The 23,157-nt window shown below is 31.4% G+C and overlaps 1 protein-coding gene across 2 annotated transcripts in view; it reads right to left on the minus strand.

Annotated features, from left to right (window-relative positions):
• Positions 1–23,157, minus strand: part of LOC143244822 (uncharacterized) — a 171,108-nt gene that overhangs the window by 56,231 nt on the left and 91,720 nt on the right. For both annotated transcript variants that reach the window (XM_076490198.1, XM_076490199.1), the window contains exons 3-6: positions 12,441–12,510; positions 9,659–9,811; positions 4,509–4,673; positions 1,479–1,559 (exon numbers count right to left, since the gene is read on the minus strand). In XM_076490198.1, the coding sequence (XP_076346313.1) occupies positions 1,479–1,559; positions 4,509–4,673; positions 9,659–9,811; positions 12,441–12,510 (469 nt within the window). The remainder of the gene's footprint in view (positions 1–1,478; positions 1,560–4,508; positions 4,674–9,658; positions 9,812–12,440; positions 12,511–23,157) is intronic.

Here is a 23,157-nt window from a genome sequence, read left to right on the forward strand (position 1 = left end):
GATCAAGGTTGTTTTTTAAAGTTCTTTCTCAAATCGGAATAGTAATATGTGGAAGAAGTAACTATTACCAGAAGACGCTCTAAAAATGTATATTTATAAATACCATTTTCAACAAATATAGAATCATGATAATGTAGTGAATGCTATGAAAAGTATGTTCAGAAAATATACCATATCTGATTAAAGAAGCCACGTATACGATGATCGTTTAACTGGCGATCTGGATCACGTTTGTTATCATTCTATTCTGGTACTTCAACACTAAAAATGTGTTGTCGGTATAATAGAGACAACAGCTTCATCCATTTAGATACAGTGAATAAAACAATTACTCTTTAGTGTTTATTTAACTTCATAACTTGTCTGAGAAGGAACAAGTAGAAAAGTGTGCAGTTTGTATCCGCCGCAAATGTTTTCAATTTCACTGACGTTATGACACAACTAATATTCAGCAAATAGCTCAATATAAACTTAGTTTTAAAGATATTACTAAGCGTGTTTTGATTACAACAAAATATCGTAAAATTCAGATATAAAGAGGAAAGGAAAGAAGTTGAATATGATCAACGTATTTCTTTATGTTTATGTTTTGAGCAAATAGTTATTACAGTGCTTGATCTTACTCACATATAAGGTTTAATATGCCAGAAATAGTTTATGGAAGAAGCCCTAAACTATTTCTGGCATATTAAACCTTACATGTGAGTAAGAGAACTCTGTCAAATATTATTGACAATTAAACGAAATATATAATTATATTAGGAATTTACTTAAAACATTATTGAATAATTAAATAACTCATTATATTTGTTTTGTTGGTAAAATAAAAACATAATTTCGCGACTAAACTGCGACACAACACAGAACCAGTATATTAGATAATAGTTTTCGCGGGTTGCATTGTATGTGAAATATCGATTAGTTTCCTCCAAATATTTTTAATTCTACTGCTACAGAAGCCATTTTTTATTTTATAATGTTTTAACGCTATTGTAAAGTTCTATAGTTTGAAATAGTCAAATAATTGGTCACTTGCTGAATTTTTTAGCTGTGAATGTAAGAAAAAAAATGTTATTTAGGTTTTTCGTTACATTTTCACAGACGACCAGTAAAAAAAGGGGTCATTGCTCTTTTATGAGAGCAATGTTTTCATTGGTTAAAAAAAATGTAATGCTGAATTGTGATCTAATTTAACCACAATTGTAGTCGACTACCTTTTGCTGACAAAAACATTAACCCAAACACAGAGTGGAATAAACACCCCAACTTCTTTTGATAAGAAGAAATATTCTGTGTGCCATTAACATAATTATTTATACATAAAGAATTCCAAATTCTTTCTTTTTGCTTAAACAATTAAAAGACAGCTTTCAAAATGCTTAAAGCCTAAAATTAATTCATAAATTTACATAAAGTCAATAGGAACTTAAAACATTAGGAAGAAAATACAGAAAATCTAAAAACACTTTTCAGTTTACCTTGGTTGAGAGAAGACTCGAAGCTGAAAATATGGATTCGGAAACTGTTTGACTCAAGTCAGTATAGATCTCCTGTAGGTCCTGTCCAGTAAAGTAAACTTTGTGTAATGAAGGGCAGATAATTGCATATCTAACGTCTAAGGCTTGCGATATATTTAAATGTGTAATTCTTACTTAATGTAAATAAAGACAAAATGAGGAAAACGATAATATCTTATTCTAGATATCACGTACATTGAAAAGAATGAAGATCGGACACTGAAAATATAATTTTAATAATCTTATAATAAGATAGATAGACATGTTCAACCTGAATGAATCACATGAGTGCGAGAACAGAACGACTAGGTTAGAGAACCTTTGGGTTTGGGCGCAGTCGTTCCTAAATTTGAATACTGACCAGAAGAGAAGTAACCAGTCAGTAGTATTTACTTCCAAAAGGAAGCTGATTTTTATTTGAATAATTTTACTTTTTTTTTAACATGCGAATAGCTGAAAATGAGAACCGTGTTCAGTAATAGTGCAGTTCGAGCACAGGATCTTTCGATACGTAACCATGCACACTAAACACTAAACCATGTTCGGTGTTTTATAATTAGAGTGATACGTTGCTTAAAGCAAAGAATTTATGTGAGAGACTTGGCTTGGCCTGGTGGTTAGGGCGATCGACTCGCAATATGAGGGCCATGGGTTTGAATTATCGTCAGCGACCATGCTTGCTCTTTCAGGCGTGGGAGCGTTATAATGAGACAACCAATCTGGTAAAAGAAAAGCCTAAAATATAGCGTTGGATGGTGGTGACTAGCTGGTTTTCCTCTAGTCTATCTCTAATAAATTAGCGACAGCTAACACAAATATCCCTCGTGTAGATTTGTGCGAAATTAAAACCAAACCAATTTAGGTACAATCCTTAAATAAGTGTCTAACTTGAATGTATATTGACAAGTGATGACTTAGCAATACAATGGTTTATTACTGTGAAAGAAAATGTTGTTCAGGGATTGTTTTTTATCAGGATTAAGTCGTTGATGAGGCCTGGCATGGCCAAGCGCGTAAGGCGTGCGGCTCGTAATCCGAGGGTCGCGGGTTCGCGCCCGCGTCGCGCTAAACATGCTCGCCCTCCCAGCCGTGGGGGGTGTATAATGTGACGGTAAATCCCACTATTCGTTGGTAAAAGAGTAGCCCAAGAGTTGGCGGTGGCTGGTGATGACTAGCTGCCTTCCCTCTAGTCTTACACTGCTAAATTAGGGACGGCGAGCACAGATAGCCCTCGAGTAGCTTTGTGCGAAATTCCAAAACAAACAAACAAAACAAGTCGTTGATATCGCAAGTCTTGATGCTATAAATGTTATAAACAAGTGTAATAGAATTTTATTGTTATAATGATTGTTTGAAATTAAGAAAAAAGCTACACAATGGGTTCTCTGTTCTTTGGGCACCACGGCTATTGAAACCCAGTTTCTACCAGTGTGAGTCCGTAGGCATACCGCTTTGCCAATGGGGAATGTATCGTGATCTTTATTAACAAATATGTATGTAGGCATAAGAATCTCCTAATTTATTAATTTAGTTCATTCAACATAAATTACCACACATGAATAATCATAGCTAGCAAAATTCTGTTACAACTCTACCATATGCTTCGCTGTATACAGTTATCTGAAAACTGAGCCATGCGAGAGTTTTCTTTATCGATTTGTTTCCAGGAAATTAAGTTTTAACAAAGCAAAGCTTCAAAGTTATGAACAAACACTAAACAGTAAGGGAAATGAAAACATATAAAGAAAACGAAGTAAAAAATCACACAGAAAGTTTAAAACCCCACAGAATCACAAAAATATCAAGTTATTAACTTCTAATATTTGCGTAACATAGAAGGTCAAAAATAAAACTAACAAAACTTGTTTTTAACACAGTTACAATATCTTTACTTCAGTTCCTTTCTCTCCTATACGACGGTCACCAATTGATTGACGGGCATTTTATAGTCGATAGCTTTGATCAGGCAGCAAATGCGTTACGTGGTTGCAAAGCGTCATTTATAACCATCCACAAGATTTGTTACGGTTGTTTAATTTCCTTTAAGGATTAAGTGGATGGATAAATAATTGCAATAAGAACAATAACAACTAAGTGGGGACTGTTTTAAGGATGGAAGTGAAATCATGGGCGTTTTATATAAATGTGCCGTTTTTTTAATGATCATTGCAGATGAAACATCAGTTGTTCTCACTTCTATACTGGGTATTATGTACTTGTATAAGAATATTCGGGTCTAGAAATATGTTATTTGAAAATAATGTGTTATCATTTATTGTTATTTCTATTTTTCATAATTTTCCAGCAAAGCTACACAGAACACTATGAGAACAAAATTTTGAACAGCCAGTGTATATGGAAGGCCAACTTTTGTTTTATGTGATCAAATAATGATATTTTATCGTCACTTATAGCGCAACGTACGGAGCACGTTTACCTGGGTATTTTAACCTTTTACCCCACTAATCATATATCTTTGTATTAGCACTTAAATACAATTATCTCATTATTTTTAAAATAAGAATACCAAAACAATTAATATTATGCGAAAAGTTAATACTTTCTTTACATTTCGTTTTAATGGTAAAAGTAGAAAACACAGTTTTTATTGTCTTTTAAAATTTGATAAAAGTCATGTAGAACAATGCACAAAAGTTGCTAAACTACATTGAAACTGATGTAGGGTAAGAATTAATGGTACAACGCGGAATGATTATTCACAAGAAATGACAAAAGAACTACTTTTAAAAAATTATATCGTTGGTCTTGACCACGTAATCTTTTTGCAGTTGGAAAATAACCAAATGTATAATGTTTTTAAATCCATTAGTACAAAAATGAAATACTTCATATGTTCGATAACTACTTCTAATCTAGATGGTAACAAATGTTAAAGCAGTATTTATCGTACACGTGAAGAATAGGTTGGAGATGTCGAAAATTTTGTTTCAAAAAGGTATATGAAATAATGTAGAAAAAATATACACTTACCTCTAACAAACTAGGGAGAGTCTGGCTGTAGTAATGTTCTAACATTCCGTTAGCAGCATGTAGTTGTTGAACGTAGGCATTATGCATGTCATAATATTCAGCTAACTGGCTATGAGTTCTTACGGTCATTAGCTTCGTGTATGCTTCGCTATAGTCTTGGTGACACTTCATGTAATGAAACATTAAAACTTTATTATCCTAAAACTGTTTAAAGCACAAAAATATCACGAAACAAGAAGTCCAATAATCCTGATGCTTTTGGAAGAAAGATGTTCCTTCTTTATGGATGAATTAGTAAATCGCCTGTCAGAAGGAGGAAAGTTTACATTCTCAACACACTCAAGTTGTCGAGATTCACGTTTGGTGCAAAAAACTGTTTAATTTCTTCAGATTATTAAGAAACGTTTTAGAAGTTTCTATGTCTAGAAATCAAATGTTTTTGGTTTAATTATCAAAATACAAACATTAATCTTAATGAAAAGTACTAAATATTTAAATCTATGTTCATAGAAAGCTGCTATTTACGTGATTGGACTTTGTAGAATTATTTTTAATCATAATAGAATATTCTCTTATACGTAGTATTTTGTCGAGTTCTTTGCAAGATTAGGGTCGTGTAAAGTGCTCTCAATGGTGACTTTTCTCAAACACAGTATATACTTTTCCTTCATTGCTTAATACAAACTTTTAATTTTGCATCTATATTAGCTCGTAAAATTTCTTTCAAATCACTCACTTCTTTTAAACTTCAGTAACCACAGTATTTACAATACTTAATAATTTATTATCTTCGATAAGAGCATCATTAAAAAGTATGCGCAAAGAAAGGATGAAAATTTATGTTGTTATATCATTAGAAAAAGAAACGAGTCAAAAGATCAGATATGATGATTGAAAAAATGCTGTATTAACATGCTTAACTCCTTTATTTATGAAAAAGCAACAAATTAATAGGTTCAATTTTATAACATTTTGAAAGAACTAGAGTGCACTGTCTTCAATCAAAATACTTTGTTTAAATTACTCTTTAAAACTTTCAGTGTTTAAAGTTTTGGTAAAGTTTACCTTTTCTTTCAAACTGAAAGATGTTCAAATAAACAGCCTATGTCTTTACTTTCCATACGCACCAAACATACGATTCTTATTTTGTTATAAACTTTTCTGCGTGAATAAACTGATGATCTTATTTTCCACATCATTAAAACCGATTCAGAATTTTGCTTCACTTGTCCTTCTTACGATGTTTGTCCGGCAATTGGTTTCAAATTAGATCTATGATATTTAACTGTAAAAATATTTCTATTTCGTTAACCGCAAATAACATTTCAAAGAGTGAGAGATCTAGAAATTTCTAAAATATTTAGAAGTGTAAAACTTTTAAGAATTTGGATTAAACTTTAGACTGGTACCAAAATGTAACAAATACATCATTAAACAGTATAATAACAGAGCATTAATCACAACTTACATAAAATTAGTAACTTAACTTTACCGGGCCCGGCATGGCCAAGCGCCTTAAGGCGTGCGACTCATAATCTGAGGGCCGAGGGTTCGCATCCCTGTCGCGCCAAACATGATCGCCCTTTCAGCCGTGGGGGCGTTATAACATGACGGTCAATCCCACTATTCGTTGGTAAAAGAGTAGCCCAACAGTTGGCGGTGGGTAGTGATAACTAACTGCCTTCCCTCTAGTCTTACACTGCTAAATTAGGGACCGCTAGCACAGATAGCCCTCGAGTAGCTTTGTGCGAAATTCAAAAACAAAAAACAAACACACTTAACTTTACCTTTCAATTAATGGAAGCGTAAGATTTTTTCTCTTTCTCAAAAACATGTTATAACCAACAACTTTGTTCAATGACTTTAAATATTAAAAAAAAAAGTTTTAGATTAAAATTTGTAATTACCTATTAAAATAAAACAACTGGCAAATTATATTGTTTTTCCAAACACTTTATGCTTCAAGTCTGCTGATTGGGATCAGTTATATGATAAATACATTTCACTTAATTAAGACGACAGAAATTGTTAGTCTTTTCTGATGAGCGCAGTAGTTTTAAAATTTCATCGTAACATCAAACTGTGTATATCTGGATTGTATGATGTTCCAATAATTTCTAAAATATTCTATGATACTATGTTTTTAAGCGCAAAGTTACGTAATGAAATATTTGTAATCTGTTAATTGCGGAGATCGAAACTCGAATTGTACAGTTAAAAGTTCTCAAATTTAGCGCTGAATACTCAAGCTTATTATAAGTTCTATACATTATTAAACATTATCCATTTTAATTAAGAAAGTTTTGGATATTTCAGTTGTTGAAAATACTTTATATATAGGAAGAAATATTTTATAAAATATGTATTCAAGTACTTGAAAATTTTGAACAAATATCATTCTTGATACTATAAGCACTCTGAACTTTAGTTCTTTACATCTAAATCTACCTCACAATAACCTAAGAAAATAATCAATTTTGAAAATTTAACTTTCTCATAATTACAGTTTTTTACTTTCGAAATATGAAATTTAAAAACAACTTAAAAGCGTTCTACTGGGTGCAAACTTGACATATTTTTATATGCAAATCTACAAAGTTAATCTTATATTTAAATTGAAGTATCCCGAACAGTGTAAACAAGTATGTAAATATATAACAGATCTTATCAGCTTAAACAACCTCAGCATTCTTCAAGATATTCAAACTATTTCTTCTACCGTATTCATTCAGTATTTAGTTAGTTTCTTTACTTTAGGATTTTGAATGTAAACTTACAGAAAGGGGTTATTCGCATAGCCGTCCTAATTTTGAACTGCTAGGTTAAAGGGAAATCAGTTAACAGTAACCACCGCCGTCAGTTTATAGAATGTGTAAGGAAAGTAAGAAAATTATAAGTAAATAAGTTATTTATATTAATAGAACATTTGTTAATAAATATGATTGTAATATTAGTTTCAGGTTTCGCTGAAGATAGAATAAGTGTTTTCCGAAACATTAGAAGCTTCTTATAAGTAAAAAATGTTTTCCCTAACATGTATCATACATAAACTCTACGAGTTGAAAATGAGGAGTGAATTTTAATACACGGCTGGTGCATACACTAGCCGTGATATTAAATATGGGACACACCTTTTTCTTTATTAGCATTCTTCTCATGAGTTAGATTTGAATTATACTTTTTTTATGTATTACAAAGAGACATCGATTGGGATGAAAAAAATTCTAGTGGGATCATTAATAAGTAATATTTAAATTATTTTCTCTGTCCAGCTGCAGCCCATTTATAGGAATTTCAATTTTTAGATTTCAGTTTGCCCCCCAGTGGCTCAACGGCATGTCTGCGGACTCACACCGCTAAAATCGATATCCGTGGTGGGTAGAGCACACATAGCCCATTGTGTAGCTTTGTGCTTAATTACAAACAAACAAAATATTTTAGTTTTCTGTCTGTTAAACTTTTGTTTATTTTATGCATTTCGTTTATGTTGAATAGTTGGAATGTAATCGTCATGTCGTATATAGTTCTGTTGTACAGCATTTTTCGACACAGCCTATCTACATGAGTTGTTTTGTTTTGTTCATAGTTAAGCACAAAGTTACCCAATGGACTATCTGTGCTCTAAATACCACTGGTATCAAAACTCGGATTTTAGCACTACCGCTTTGCCATGGGGGGAGATATAGGAGTCGTAATGCTGAATTCGTACGTATCACATATTATGATAATTAGGTCCTATAAGTTAAAACGTTTTGCTCTATGTGCACTTCAGGAGATACTTAGAAAAAGATTTATGAAACAATTGATTGTTTAAATGTTTGTAACTTAACGGAATTATAACCAAACGAACCACGTTATAACAGTAAAAAAATCATATGATAGGTTCTTTTCAACCTACCATTTTATTTAAAGGTTTAACCCAACTCGACATGAGATTCCTGTTAATAAAACCAAATATTAAAGCTTTCATTGGTAATTCGATATCCGGCTAAAATAGACCCATTAGGCTCCTTACAATAAGCCAGAATGTTTTGAAGTAATCGCCTATACATACTGCGTTCTAACTTAGACACTACGGAACATTACATATCATTTCTAAAAGACTTTATTGAAATGTTTGAATATTAAAATATTTAAATATGTTCTGGTGGTCGCACGTTCGAATCCCCGTCACACCAAACATGCTTGGCCTTTCACCCATGGGGGCATTATAATTTGACGATCAATCCCACTATTTGTTGGTAAAATAGTAGAAACTACTAATTTAGGGACGGTTAGCGCAGATAGCCCTCGTTTAACTTTGTACAAAATCCAAAAACAAACAAACTTTTGTGACATAAAAATATGTTTGAATATTTGCTAAAAAATTAGCTTAATGAAAAAGAACTTTACTGGTTAAGGAGTTATGAAACATAGACTGTTAGAAAGCATGGATGTATAGAATTCTCATGGTAATACTCTAATTAAAGAAAACTAAAAAAACTAACATATAAATAATGGAGTTGAATAATGTTCTATAACCTCTACTGTATTTCAAGTGGCTTTAAGCCAACCCCGGCTGTTGGTTGAATTTCGCAATTTTTGTATAATAACTCCCTTTACTTTTTGGAAAGAAATAATTTAAGTAAACATATCGTAGCTAACACAAAGTGACGTGTTGTAATGATGGAGTTCAAAGTTTGTATTAGTTCTATGTATAAAATAAACAAATGTACAGCAGAACTTCTTACAACTCTGAAAAGTTGAAAAACGTCTACCTTCACGTAGATAAAACTGTTATTGTAAAATAAGCAAAACAAAAACCAGTATTAAAAAATACAAACATATATAAATTTATATTATTTCATATTTACGTTTAATTTATAAGATTTGATTTTTAAATGTAATTAAAAATTGAAAACGAAAACCATTTTATTTTACTGCTATATTTAGCATCGTAATGATCTGAGCGTTCTCACCCTCACATTGTGGCCTTGGATGCTATCCAATAGCTTAATCACCCTATGGGTGAACATCTGTCCTATTTAAAGACTTGCAATGTATAATGGCTGAAAAAGAAATAAATGTGTTTTCATATTTCTACCCAAAAACAACACCAGAAAAGGAAAGTTTAATCTACGTTTTCATTCAATTTAAAGAGTTTAATTTACCTTGCTCAAAAGTTCTTCAGCTTTACTAAGAACAGTTTCAAAACTTTCGCGATGTAGAAAAATTTTCCTGGATTGTATTTTTCTGTGGAACGTCTTTTCCAATAACATCATAGCAACTTGTCGACCGAGGCTACGAGAAATATCTCCATGAACCTACAATAATAATAATATTAGATCAGTATAAATATAAGATATAAGAAACATTATGCGTTTATAAAACTAAGAAAAAAATTATAAAAGTATTTTACTAAAGATCAAACGTAAAGTAGCGTTATTAAAAGCAATAAAGCTCACATGTTGAAAACTATGCATTACAAATATTGTTGTAATAAGAAAGTAAATACATATTGGTTAGAAGAAAATGAGGACTTTCTTCAAAGTAATAAGTAAGCTAAATCTCATAACGTGGCTGTATAATTAAGTAATTATGCACAAAATATTTATTTTGTTGTAAATGAAGTAATAAAAATTAAAAGAGCTCGCAGAAAGTAACAGAGCCGAAGAACAGAAAGTGAACATTGTTAGTGAACAAAATACAAATATAGAAACATATTAATTGTGTAAGAATTTTTAAGCAATATAATTCAAACATATCAGAAATATATATGTTTTGGATAAAATAAGATAGAAAATATTTTAGAAAAGGTGACAAAGATCAATATAATACTAAAGTAAATAGAGCTTTGGTAAGGAAAGGTAGAAATCTAAAACCTGAACAGTACGCCAATTCTAAGACATCGATAGAGAATAGAATTTTAAGAAAGATAAGTGTAGATATACTAATGCTAAGAGATCAAAATGTAACAAGTTTTTAGGTAAGTAAATTGTGGATCTCTAATTTCAATAAAATACAAAATACATCAATTTTAATATATTGGATGAGAACAGACTTTTAATCAGGATAACTTTTAAATGTGTAAAAATTGTATCTACATAAGCTCGAAATTAACTCGTTCATGAAACCATATACTGTTACATACCAGATATTCCTGACATCAGTAGAAAACTAACCAACATTTGGTAAAAACTAGAAACAAAATATAACATTCCAGTTAATACCAAATTTATTCAAAAACCAGGCCCAAAAATAAAGTCTATAATATGTAAAAACTACACTGACAAACACCACACCAACATTATTTGTAAAATACAAGGTGATAACAGCCACGACTTCTTTATTGGAAAAACAAGTAAGAAAATGGAAACCAGATTCTAAGAACACAAAAAGTCACCTTCACACGTTTTCGAACACTGCAAATCAAATAAACACAGCATAACCATAAAAAACACTCAAATACTAAATAAAGAAACAAGCGTAAACAAACGCAAAATTAAAGAAGACTTACTTATACAGCAACTCAAGACCAAAATAAACCAATACAAAGGAACACCTTTATACCTATATTAATAAACATAATCAAACATCTAAGCACGCCCTCTACATTTCTACACTCGATTACACAACCCTCTTCAAACATTTGGTCAGCTGTCTGTCAGTTACCTCTTTCTTTCTTTGTGAACCTGACGATGACCGAAGAAGGTCGAAACGTTGTTCGCTCCTCTATATAGAATTTTCTAAATCCACACCAGCCGTTTTGACATATATATATTTGAAATTGTAATAATACGTAACAACTAGAAAAGGACTTTTTGATAGGATAAGTTTTAAGCATATAAATCCTGTACAATACACCAATTCTAATATATTGGAAAAAGAACAGGCGTTTAGGCACGATAAAAGGTAGACTTATAACTCCTGTAAAATACATCGATTATTATGCACTTAAAGTTGACAAGTATGATGAGTTTTGAATCTATAAAACTTGTTCAGCACATCAGTTTTAATACACTAGAAAGGGACATGCTATCAGTAGGATAAGATATGTATGGCATACATAATCTTCAGTTACCAGTATTGAGCAGGTTTTAACTATAGGGAAGTCAGTATTCTATAAGACTATCGATTACAGTAAATTTGAAAGTTTGCAAGACAAGGGAATACTAATAAGGACAGTGTAATGATTTTAAATATAATTAAGAAGTATATGACTTGAAGTAAAAGAAAAAATATTAGTGCGGAAACATTAAAATAATATTAATTAAAAGCAATTTCAAAAGTGAGCGTGAAAGGATTTTAGAGATTAAGTTTGTTGATAGTAATTGCAAGAAACAATAAATCTTACAAAAAGAAAGAATATAAACATATTTTAATAATGTTAAATATATATGTAAAAACGGCTTGTTTGGGTTGAGAACATTTTTTTACGTAGAGGAGCGAACAACGTTTCGACCTTCTTCGGTCATCGTCGAAGAGCCGTTTTTACATATATATTTTTCTCTACAAGTGGGTTTTCTCGACATCACTGATTAATATTTTAAGAAAGAACTATGCCAATACACATGTTTGAATGACATCAATGGTTAGATATAACCGACTAATTAGGATGAAAAATAATTGTATATAAATCATTTATTAGCTTTAGTCTGAAGGCCTGGTGCAGATTTTTTATTTTTTGTTGCATAAGTCATGAAACAATAACGGAAAAATAAACCTGATAAAACTACTTTTTTAATAACTTTAATAAACCTTAGAAATAAAGTGTATGTCCATTGTTCAAATATATATGAATATACATTTCGTTATTATCACATGTTCTCGTCAGTCAAAATATTTGGTATTGTTCCGTAATAGTGAATATGTACTATTTTAGATTATTTTGCGTAGTATTGTGTATTTACCAGTTAGAAACCTCAAAACGGAAGAGTTTAGGCAGACACCTACCTGTGAATCCACCTCAACTTCATGCAGCAACATCTCCCAAGAAGCATAGAGGCTACTTTGGTACGGAGGTCTGTTCATAACGAAAACAAAAAGATAGAAACAAAACGCTGGAGCCAATTAAAACGTATAATTATACCATGCATATCTGATGTATACTGAAAGTAATTTAAGTGTTAAGGTCGCTCCCTATATAAAACCAAAATTACGTTTATAACACTAGTTAGTCATATGTAAAATAAGTATTACGGCAACGAACGTGATTTAATTGTATATTAGGATTAGAGTGTTTTTTGTTTATCAGAAAAACAGAAAATTATACATATTTTACATCTTTGCGATTATCTCCATCTAGAAACCTTCCTTGAGTGTCTTGATCCACAGTTGGGGAAATACTAGTGTAACAATCTTTAGTGTTATTTTTTGACTATTCCAGATATCTTACTACAGCTATGGTTATTTGATGTTTTTTGATAGACGAGGTATAATTGGTACTTTTAAAAATAATATTTGAAACGAAATCTGCACTGCAATCAATTCCATATTTTATAATTGAATCGTTTAAATAATTCATTACAAATAACATTTTACTCATAACGCACAGTATAATAAGTTTTTCATGAATTGCTCTAAGACACCTTACATGAAAAGAATAACAAACCAAGTATCACTGATATTTATCTATAACTTATACTGATACATGTAGGGTATAAGTATATTATAGGAGACAATGTTGGGCTTACGCATACTTACTCCACGTAATAAATTTTGGTAACTTAAATATGACACACATACACATATATATATATCGCAAGATGTTTCCTTAAATTTGTGAAATAATAGCACGCTTGTTGATGAATCTTAACTTTTTTTCGGGGTGTTTCTTAGATCTATGAAGAACGATTAAGTATCTAATATATAATACAACTGTGTAATCTCTACAGCTGTTTATTTATACTGTACATATATGTTCATTAAACGTAAAGAAAAAGAGTTGACTGTGTACAAAGTATCATATCACCTTTTGCGATATCTAGCATCACATAATAAATATGTAAAAATATACATAAACGACAATAAATGTAGCTTAACTTTTAGTCTGAAATTAGTTGGTTTCTTTTCATTTTCAAAATGTAAAAGTATTATTATAGCATTGCAATCTTAAAACGATTAAAGATAAAAGTAAAGATACTGTATTTTTCATGTTATTCAATAATAATGTATTTCTATTGTGTTTATTTATATATAATGTTTTCCCATTCGAGTATTATTCATTTTGTGTCACTTTGTTATCTGTAATTACCGAAACCTCAAAAGTAACCAACAATTTGCTGAAATCGGTTGAAGAAAAATAGTAAAAGTCACAAAATATTATACAGAGGTTCGATTCCTCTCGGTGGACTCAGCAGATAGCCCGATGTGGCTTTGCTATAAGAAAACACACACACAAAATATTGTGATTTTTATTATCTTAACTTTTGTAAAACATGTTCCCTTGAGATGAATTACACTTGTTACATTTTTAAAGAAAAATCTGAGTGTATTAAATTCAATTATTAGAATATGTCATAAGCGTAACTAAAGTACAATCAAGCAATCCATGACGAGGGAAATATAAAATATCAAACGGTCCTTACAAAATACCATACAAATTGAATATGCAATTATTAACATTTCTACAGTATTAACTTTTTAGGTCACGTTTCTCATTATATGAATAAATTTAGACTTAAATAATGTAAATGTAGCCATCAAATATAGTAGGGAAGTTTGACCAATAGTATACCAGAAAGCATATTAGCACACCTAGAACATTGAAAAGCGTGGAGGTGGAAGTGTCATGGTTTAGGGCTGCTTTACTGCATCAGAATCTAAACAGATCACAATCATAGAATCCACCATGAATTCTACTGTGTATTAAAGGGTGCTTGAGGATTATGTGAGACTATCTGTTCGAAAATTAAAGCTGAAGCGGAACTGGACCCTGCAACACGACAATGACCCAAAACATACCAGTAAATCCACCAAAGACTGGCTGAAAACTAAGAAATGGAGAGTCCTGGAATGGCCGAGTCAAAGCCCAGATCTTAATTCCATTGAGATGCTGTGGGGTAACTTGAAACGGGCTGTACATGCAAGAAACTCCTCAAACATCTCACAGCTGAAAGAATTCTGCATTAAGGAGTGGGGCAAACTTTCTTCAGACCGATTTCAAAAACTGGTAGATGGCTACAAGAAGCGTCTCACTGCAGTTATTTCAGCCAAAAGGGGTAACACTAACTATTAGGGGGTAGGGTGCCCTTACTTTTTCCTCAGTTAGAATATGCATTTTTGTAGAATTACATTTACAGAAGATCTTGAAAAGTCTTTTCTTCAGTTTTAATTGTTTAGTTATATTCCTATAATCTCTCAGTATTGTTGAAATTGAGATTAAATATCTGTATATCCAAAAATGTTACACAAATACACAGGCTTTTATAGGGTGTCCTATCTTGACTGTACATAAACAATATAGTTACCCGAAATTTAAGAGATTCTTTGTGATGCTCATTAATTAGATTAATCGGCAGACGTATTTGTGATAAAGTATTTTTTCCTGTTTATATTTCTCTTGCTAAACTTTTCATAGTGTAGAAATTGATGGATTAGCGATTTGTAAAAGTGGTGACTACTGTGACTACTATTTATATTCTAATGTAATTACTCACTTATTTTAGTTCAATTAATTATTTATGATATTTAATCTTTCATATAAATGTATGAAGAAACATTATAAACTATTACGTATTTTGCCAGACTATATGTGACACAAAAAATAAGAGATCATCAACGTTGCCATCACTCGTGATCGATATATCGAGGCACCAGGTACATCTAGTCACGGTCTCATACGTATGTATTCATAATGTCTCTAACCTGTCTCACTAGTCTTCAGTAGATATGTATTAGTGTATATAAAAATATTATATGTCGGTCATAAACTTCTTGTGATATCTGTATGAGAATGTTTTGGGTATCAAAACAATTGATTAAACTGCAAAAATTCAGTACACGATATCGTAATGACGATTTGTCTTTTGTGTCACATTCATGATAAAAATAATAATAAAGGTGCGACTTTCTTATTACGTTTGGTTGGTTTTAACTTTAGTCCATAATTTTATTTGTTTGGTGCACGTTTTTAACGAAGTCGTGAATGTGCCAACATTGTTCTCGTTATAATAACAGTTCTATATGTTCATATAAGATAAGCATAGACGTGTATATGTACATGTTAGATCACTACTGTGTTGACTATCTTAGAAAACTCACGCCCATTTCTTGGGCATTTTTTCATAAACTAAATGTTCTTGGCTGAGAGTATGCTTGGTTATGGAATATTTATTTTCCTGACAAATGATTGCTCTACAAATTTGCACAAATAATTGTGCTTTTTTGTTTCTCCACACTAATGTTCTAGTTGAACAGGTTATAACTAGATCCCACATTATTCACGGAAAAGATTAACAGTTTACATCACTAGTGTACCAGACAGTTATCTTTTTGTGTGTTCATTGTAGTTACTGCGAAGAAGATATTCGTTGTGGTTCTAATACACGATGAGAAGCTGTCTGTAAATAAAATCTCTTTACTCTACAGAAGAGCAGTATGTCATTCGAGTAAGAAAAAAGAAGTTTTGCTTTTGGCTGTGGATATGTTAAAGAGTAGCCCAAAAACTGGTTGTGAGCGCTGTTAACAAACCGTTTTACTGCTAGTCCATCAGTTCAAGATTAGGAATGGAGAGCGCAAATAGCCCTTGTGTGGCTTTGGTCGAATATCTAAGACAAACAAGCAAGATTGCGAAGTCGCATGAGTAGATTATAACTCTTGTGTTATTTAACTTCAGAGAAATTAAGGACAGCTTCTCAACTATTTACTACTAATTTTACAATACTCGTGTCCAGTACTTTTGGTTTATTGAAACACATAAAAAGAAAGACTAATCTGCGACCTTAAAACTATTTAAAGACACCAGTACATTACGAAAGAGTAATTTAAAGACTGTGTAATTTGAATTTAAAAACAGTAAACTAACCAAGAGTTAAAAATATACACAGAAAGCAAATGCAACTTCTTTTGCGCAGGTATAGGTAATGACAGAATACGATAGAACGCTCAGTGTTCAGTAAAACGTCAATACTGTAATCGATAGATTGGCTATAATGATATAGAAATACGGTTCATATAATGTGATACCCTACAACTACATCATTAGTTTCTTAATCCATGCTTTAAATAGCATTAATTTGCGTCACGAAGACCCGAATGTGTAAGTCAAAGCATGGCTAGTGTCTTGTACACATGTTCTTTGTCTAAAAAAAAAAAAGTAGAACGGCAAAAATTGCTTTATTGACTAAAACATAGAAACAGAATCATTACATATAAATTCAAAACTTCTTGAAAATAGTTTCAATTTTCTATAAGCAATCTAGTTGAAAGGCATTATATATACATGGATTTGTGATTTTTAGTCTACTCAAATTTATTTATATTTATTTTATTACGAAATACAAAATACTTGCATTATATATACACACCATATATATATATGTAACATCATAGAAATGTGTGTGTTTAAAGATAAGAAGCATATTTATTTTGTATTATATATTAAACTTTATTTTATTGAGCTTAAGCTATAATTGAGCAATTATAAATTATTTGAGTGGAAAAGAAACATGAAAGTGGACTTTCTCTTTCCTGTAGTGAATTTCAAGGTTCATAATATGTAGTGATTTTGAAGGCTTATAACCTGTAGTGATTTCTACCAACATAATATCTGCCTTTTAAAACCTCCTATAGATATTTTCCCTAAACATACTCTTCATTTGACTTAATAATTTGAATAAAACTAAATAGAAACTTATTTTTTAAATAAACTTATTTACCTTATATTAAAAATTTATCATCTAAAGGGAAAAATATTTTATTTTGTTTTTAAGTGAAATTTATTTAAATAATGTTTACTTTTGAAGAAAAGCAATAATTGTATAATATGATATAAAAATGAATATACAATGTAATTAGATCAGTTTAATTGAATTTGAACAAATCAAGAACACCAACACGGTGTATGAAGTTAAACTGCATCTCTAAAACTTCGATAATAGTAATTATCCACGCACTTCTGCTTTTAAAGGATGCCGTATCACTAGGGGTCACCAGGCAATAGGGAGGATGGAGGGAAGAGACAATGATGTTACCAGAAAGGGTGCATTGGTAGGCCGCCATGACAAGCTGATATGATGTCATACTTCCATAAAATGAATCAATATTTTTCAACATGAATAAATTTAATACTGTTAGTATAAATCACTAATTCATTAGTTCTATGTTTAATTACGTATCCAGATGACTTATATGAAATTTGCCCAGAAAAAATGCTTAATTAAATATTATGCAATGATTTAAAGTTTATTCTTTCACCAGTTTGACTTTATGCTATTGATGTAACTTGACAAAATATTTCGTTCTAACACATATTACTTTATAGCAATGTTTCTTAAATATTTTTTGGTCATGGGCCCTTTTGAGAATCTAAATTTGAAAGCTATGGACTCCATCCTCAGAAAATTGCACTAAAACACATAGACACACACAAAATAATGGAGAAAACATATGTTCCTTTTTAGCCCTGATTCACAAACCACCTGGCTAGGAATCCCTGTTTTAACGTTTTATCCTTTACAAGAATGGATGGATGGTGTTACTATACTTCCAAATAGACTACATCATCATCATTTATTTATATTTATTTTTATTACGTACATTTTACAAAAGCAGACAATGTTACTAAAGGTTGTAAAATGATTTTAACATACATTTAATTGAGTACAATTAATAAAGATGTTTCTATATCTCTCTGGGACACCATGCAGCATATAGAGATTTTTTTACTTCCAACTGTGGTTCGCTAACATCATAGAAATGTTTCACTCTGACTTACTGTGACATGCTAGGCTTTGTAGATAAAGATAAGAAGCATAACGTATGCAATATACATTTTCATTAAGATTTATTAAGATTTATATATTTATTCAGTATAATAATAATTACATATAGAACAACTGACATATGTTTGGGAATACAAATCACCGTGTTGACGTCTCCCTTCTTCAAAAACATTGTGCTATGTATTATTTTACAAACTTCACAACAGTTTTTATTAACACTAAAAATATATGTATTTCATTTCTCATGGTAGATTTTAGTTTAATTTTATGTTCAAGATGGTCCTTCTTTCTTTGTACTACTACTGCATTGGTTGTCATTTGATTACTGAGGTATCTAGTGTTATTAAATCATTTTGTTCTTCAGAAGAAGTTAACAATATCTTCTCTATTTGAATATTATGTTATTAATATAACATATTTTAAGATTTCTTTATTTTGTCGAATTCAGAATGGAAGAATCTGTATTTTTTAAATAAAATTAGTTTGACCATGATTGATACAGTTATACTTTATGATATATACTTAAACTACATAAACGTGTGAAATGTATGCGATTTCATCATATATTACAACGAATTACAAACTTATGTGGTAGCAAAGCCAATCGTTTTTAGGTGGTGTTGATGAACTCGTTCACGAGTTTTGTCACATCAGGCTACAATAAAGAGTGTAATATTTATTTTAAACATTAACAAGCTTACAATCACTTTGTATTTCTTTGTTAATTTTTCAGATTCAGAAGATGTCAAATTTCAAAACTGATACACATATGTGAAGAAATGTTTCAGTAACTTTTATTATCTTTTTCATGTAAAACTCGATAAAAAACTTACCAGTTTAAACTTGTAACTTTATTAAAGCATCAGATACATTTGTAACAAAAAAGAGTTTACAATCATAATCATAAAAGAGCCTTTAATTATACATCAAGTGATTATTATTCGACTTTTTCAAAATAGATATTTCCTAACATGGCTTCTGAACTTATTACTGTAACATGAGTTATCTTTCAGTTACACTTTATAGACATATAATCGAATGTGTAAAAATCATCAGTTTTAAATACGCGTTCTATAATTTTTCTTACATGAAACTCATCGTTGACTAATATACAATCTTTAGTGTTTGTAAGTAAACTCTCAGACTTAAGTATCGCACAGATATTGAATCACTGGTTAAACAACTTAAAAATACAATAAGGTACTATTTATGAAACTTATTAGTTTATAAGTTACTTACCTATACATATCTAGCTTAGTCTTTCACGATAAGTTAAACCTATGAATATCAGTTTCTAACAAGTCTCCATTTATATTTGATATACGAAACTCATGTTTCATCATAACCTGATATAATTTCATTAATATATGTAAGTAAAATCACATATTTAACAAGCATACTGAAACATTTATTAAAAATAACTTCAAGATATGTGGTATTTACGAAAACACTTTAGTTTAATCTATACCGACTTGGAGCCCTGTGTGATAATGCCGGTATTATATACTTATTATAGGATGTTATTAGTCAAATAGAAAAAAAAATACAATAAATAAAACACAAGGGGTGTTCTCCAAAGAAATTAAGGTTTATTTATTTTATAAACTGTATAAAACACATTAAGTACTTGAAATCCATAACTAAATTGACTGTCCCCTTTGTGCTGAAAATTAGATTTTGATCCTCACATTACCAATTCCATACAGCTTAAAACTGATGTGCTATATCATACGGTACCTTCAATATATATATGTAAAGACTTGTAAAATATTATAAACACCCAAAGATTGAGTAATATTTTCAAAATGTACAAACACGCGATCATCATCTCCGCATAAATCATTTTGGTGAGTGTCTTATTTATTTTGTTTATAGGGAGTTGTTTTATCAGCACGGACAAATGATTAAGTATCTAAATATTCTTTAAAAGAACTTTCTTAGAGTGTGATGTAACTGAATACTAAAAAAATCCTTCTTTTTGTCATTCAGTAACAAAGTGTGATAAACCTATCACTGCTGTCAATCACCTCAAGATTCAGCATTTGAAAACTTAGTCTAATATTTAGCAACGTTGTTCAAATTACGTTACTGCATTCTAAAGACAGCTAGTATGGGTATTAACATTTTAACTAAAACAAAGTACAGGGCAACGTTTCGACCTTCTTAGGTCATCTTCAGGTTAACAAAGACAGTTTGGAACTGATTTTTTTCATTGTTAAATGAACCGACGTGACATATTTTTTATAAGTAATAATTAAAAAGACTAAAGACAGAGTACGTTAATCGAGTTAAAAATAGGCATTATTGATAAAGAAAACGTTGTTCTGTACTTTATTTTAATTGAAGTTTTAATAGCCGCATGAGCCGTCTTTAGAATACAGTTTTATTTCAAGGGGGTTTCTCGTCATCATGAAATTATGTGCTAGTTTTGAAGAATTATAACATGAGATATTTAAAATAATAATTGGAATTAGTGTTTAATAAAATATCATGTATTTTACATGTAAATATTACGATGTTGGTGTATACATTACGACTATACGCTCATACAGACAAATATTACGACTTGTTGGAACTCCCAAATTATTATATATTATATAGGCCTATACAATAAAGTGATAAATTGTTCCCCAGGGCTTGAAAGGGGTGAAAAGAAAATTTCTAGTGAGATACAAATAAATTTTGATAAAAATAAAAGACATAGTCCAAATGGCTACTTGCGATAATCATGTTTGTGCTTGAAATAATAAAAATATTTGTATCTCTAACGTCTACCAATAGTTTGAGTGCGGTGCTTCTCCATACTGGGTACGTGGGGGAATCCATAGTTACAGTTACGACAGAAAGTGTTCGTACACCTGCATCGTGAGTAGTTTTTCCTCATAACGTAAAAAGTATCACGATTAGGATAATGAAAGTATAGTGTGTTATACATGTTATACTAACACACATCTACATATTTTTATGTAAATGGAACGACAAATAAACTGTTTATAAACAAATAGCCAAACATAGGAGGGGCAGAAAGTGTTCGTGCGTCTACTTTAAGGGTCAGTTGTGTAGCCTTTCAGGCGAATTACTTGGCGAAATCTCTCCTCATAGCCCTCCATGATCGTTTGACAGTACTCGACTGGTATTTTCTTCCATTCTTTACAGAAGGCCTACAACTTTTGCAAGTTTTTCGGATGACGCTGATGAACCCTGGTCTTCAAGTCATGCCAAACGTTTTCAATTGGTTGAGATCGGGTGACTGCGATGGCCACTCCAGAACGCTTATATGGTTCCTCTGCAACCAGGATTGCACATATTTCGATGTGTGCTTAGGGTCATTGTCGTGCTGGAAGATCCAACGACGCCCAAGCCGCAAATTCTGAGCATCATTCTTGATATAAGTGCCTAATATATCAACGTACTCTTCTTTTCTCATGATTCCGTTGAAGGCTGACTACGCCAGCAGAGCTGAAGGAACCTCATAGCATGATGAGGCCACCTCTGTGTTTAACTGTAGAGACGGTGTTCATTGGAAGATTTCGTTACCCCTTCTTACGGAAAATATAGCGAACATCATTGTGGCCGAAAAGCTCGATTTTAGTCTCGTCTGACCAAAGAATACTCTTCCAATAGGTAAAACATGTATCTTCATGCTTTCTTGCATACCTTAATTGTGCTTCTCAATGAACAGGCTATAAATATGGAATTCTACGAGGACGGCATGCTTTGAACCCAGAAGAGCGTAACATGTTCGCAACTGTATAGGTGCTTACTTCAACCCCAGTTTCCGTTACCAATTTCTGTATGTCATTACGTGTCAAACGAGGGTTCTTACTAACTTCTCTAAGAACCTTCCTCTTGGTTCTCTCTGGAATTATGGTGGGGCATCCGGAACGAGGGAGGTTAGCAGTTGATCTTGTGAGCTAAAACTTGGCAATTATGCTTCAAACAGTAAATTTTGGCACATTAAGTTGTGTAGCAATAACGGAAAGAGACACACGAGACTTTTATTTTACAATAATTCGGATTTTAAATAATTTGACAGTTGTTTCCTGTCACCATGATGACCAAGCAGATAATGACGGAGACGGAGCTAAATTGCCGGAAGTACATTTTTTGCTGGCTAAATTCCAATAATTATGAACCCAGTGTTTGGTTCTGGAATGGTATAATGTAGTTTATTCGCTAAACTAAACAAAATTTTTACGGAAATATCAGTTTTTCACACGTTCTGAAATGTACGAACACTTTCTGTTCCTCCTATTTTTGGTTATTTGTTTATAAACAGTTTGTTTGTCGTTTAATTTACATAAAAATTTATATAGATGTGTGTTAGCATAATATTTATAATATATTACACTTCTATTAGCCTAATCGTGATACTTTTTAAGTTATGAGCAATAAACCACTCGGGACGCAGGGGTACGAACACTTTATGTCGTAACTGTGCGACATCAGTGCTTGTCAGCCAATCAGCGTTCGCGTAGATGGGAATTTCTCGTTTTCTAAGCGGCATAGAAACACCAATGCGATCGTTCACAAGATGGAAAAAAGAGGCCTCGTTCACCAGATTGTCTTGTTTCTGGCAAATCTAAAAGGACTAAAACTGTGAATGAAAAATTTAGGAAAGAGTATAGTGCAAAATATCCGGTAATTGCATCAAGAGTCAGTGACAGTCATGCGTTTTGTACAGTTTGTCACATCGATTTTTCTGTGGCGCATGGCGGGATAAACGA

This window comes from Tachypleus tridentatus, chromosome 2 (genome assembly GCF_004210375.1).
Source record: "Tachypleus tridentatus isolate NWPU-2018 chromosome 2, ASM421037v1, whole genome shotgun sequence".
NCBI lineage: Eukaryota > Metazoa > Arthropoda > Merostomata > Xiphosura > Limulidae > Tachypleus > Tachypleus tridentatus.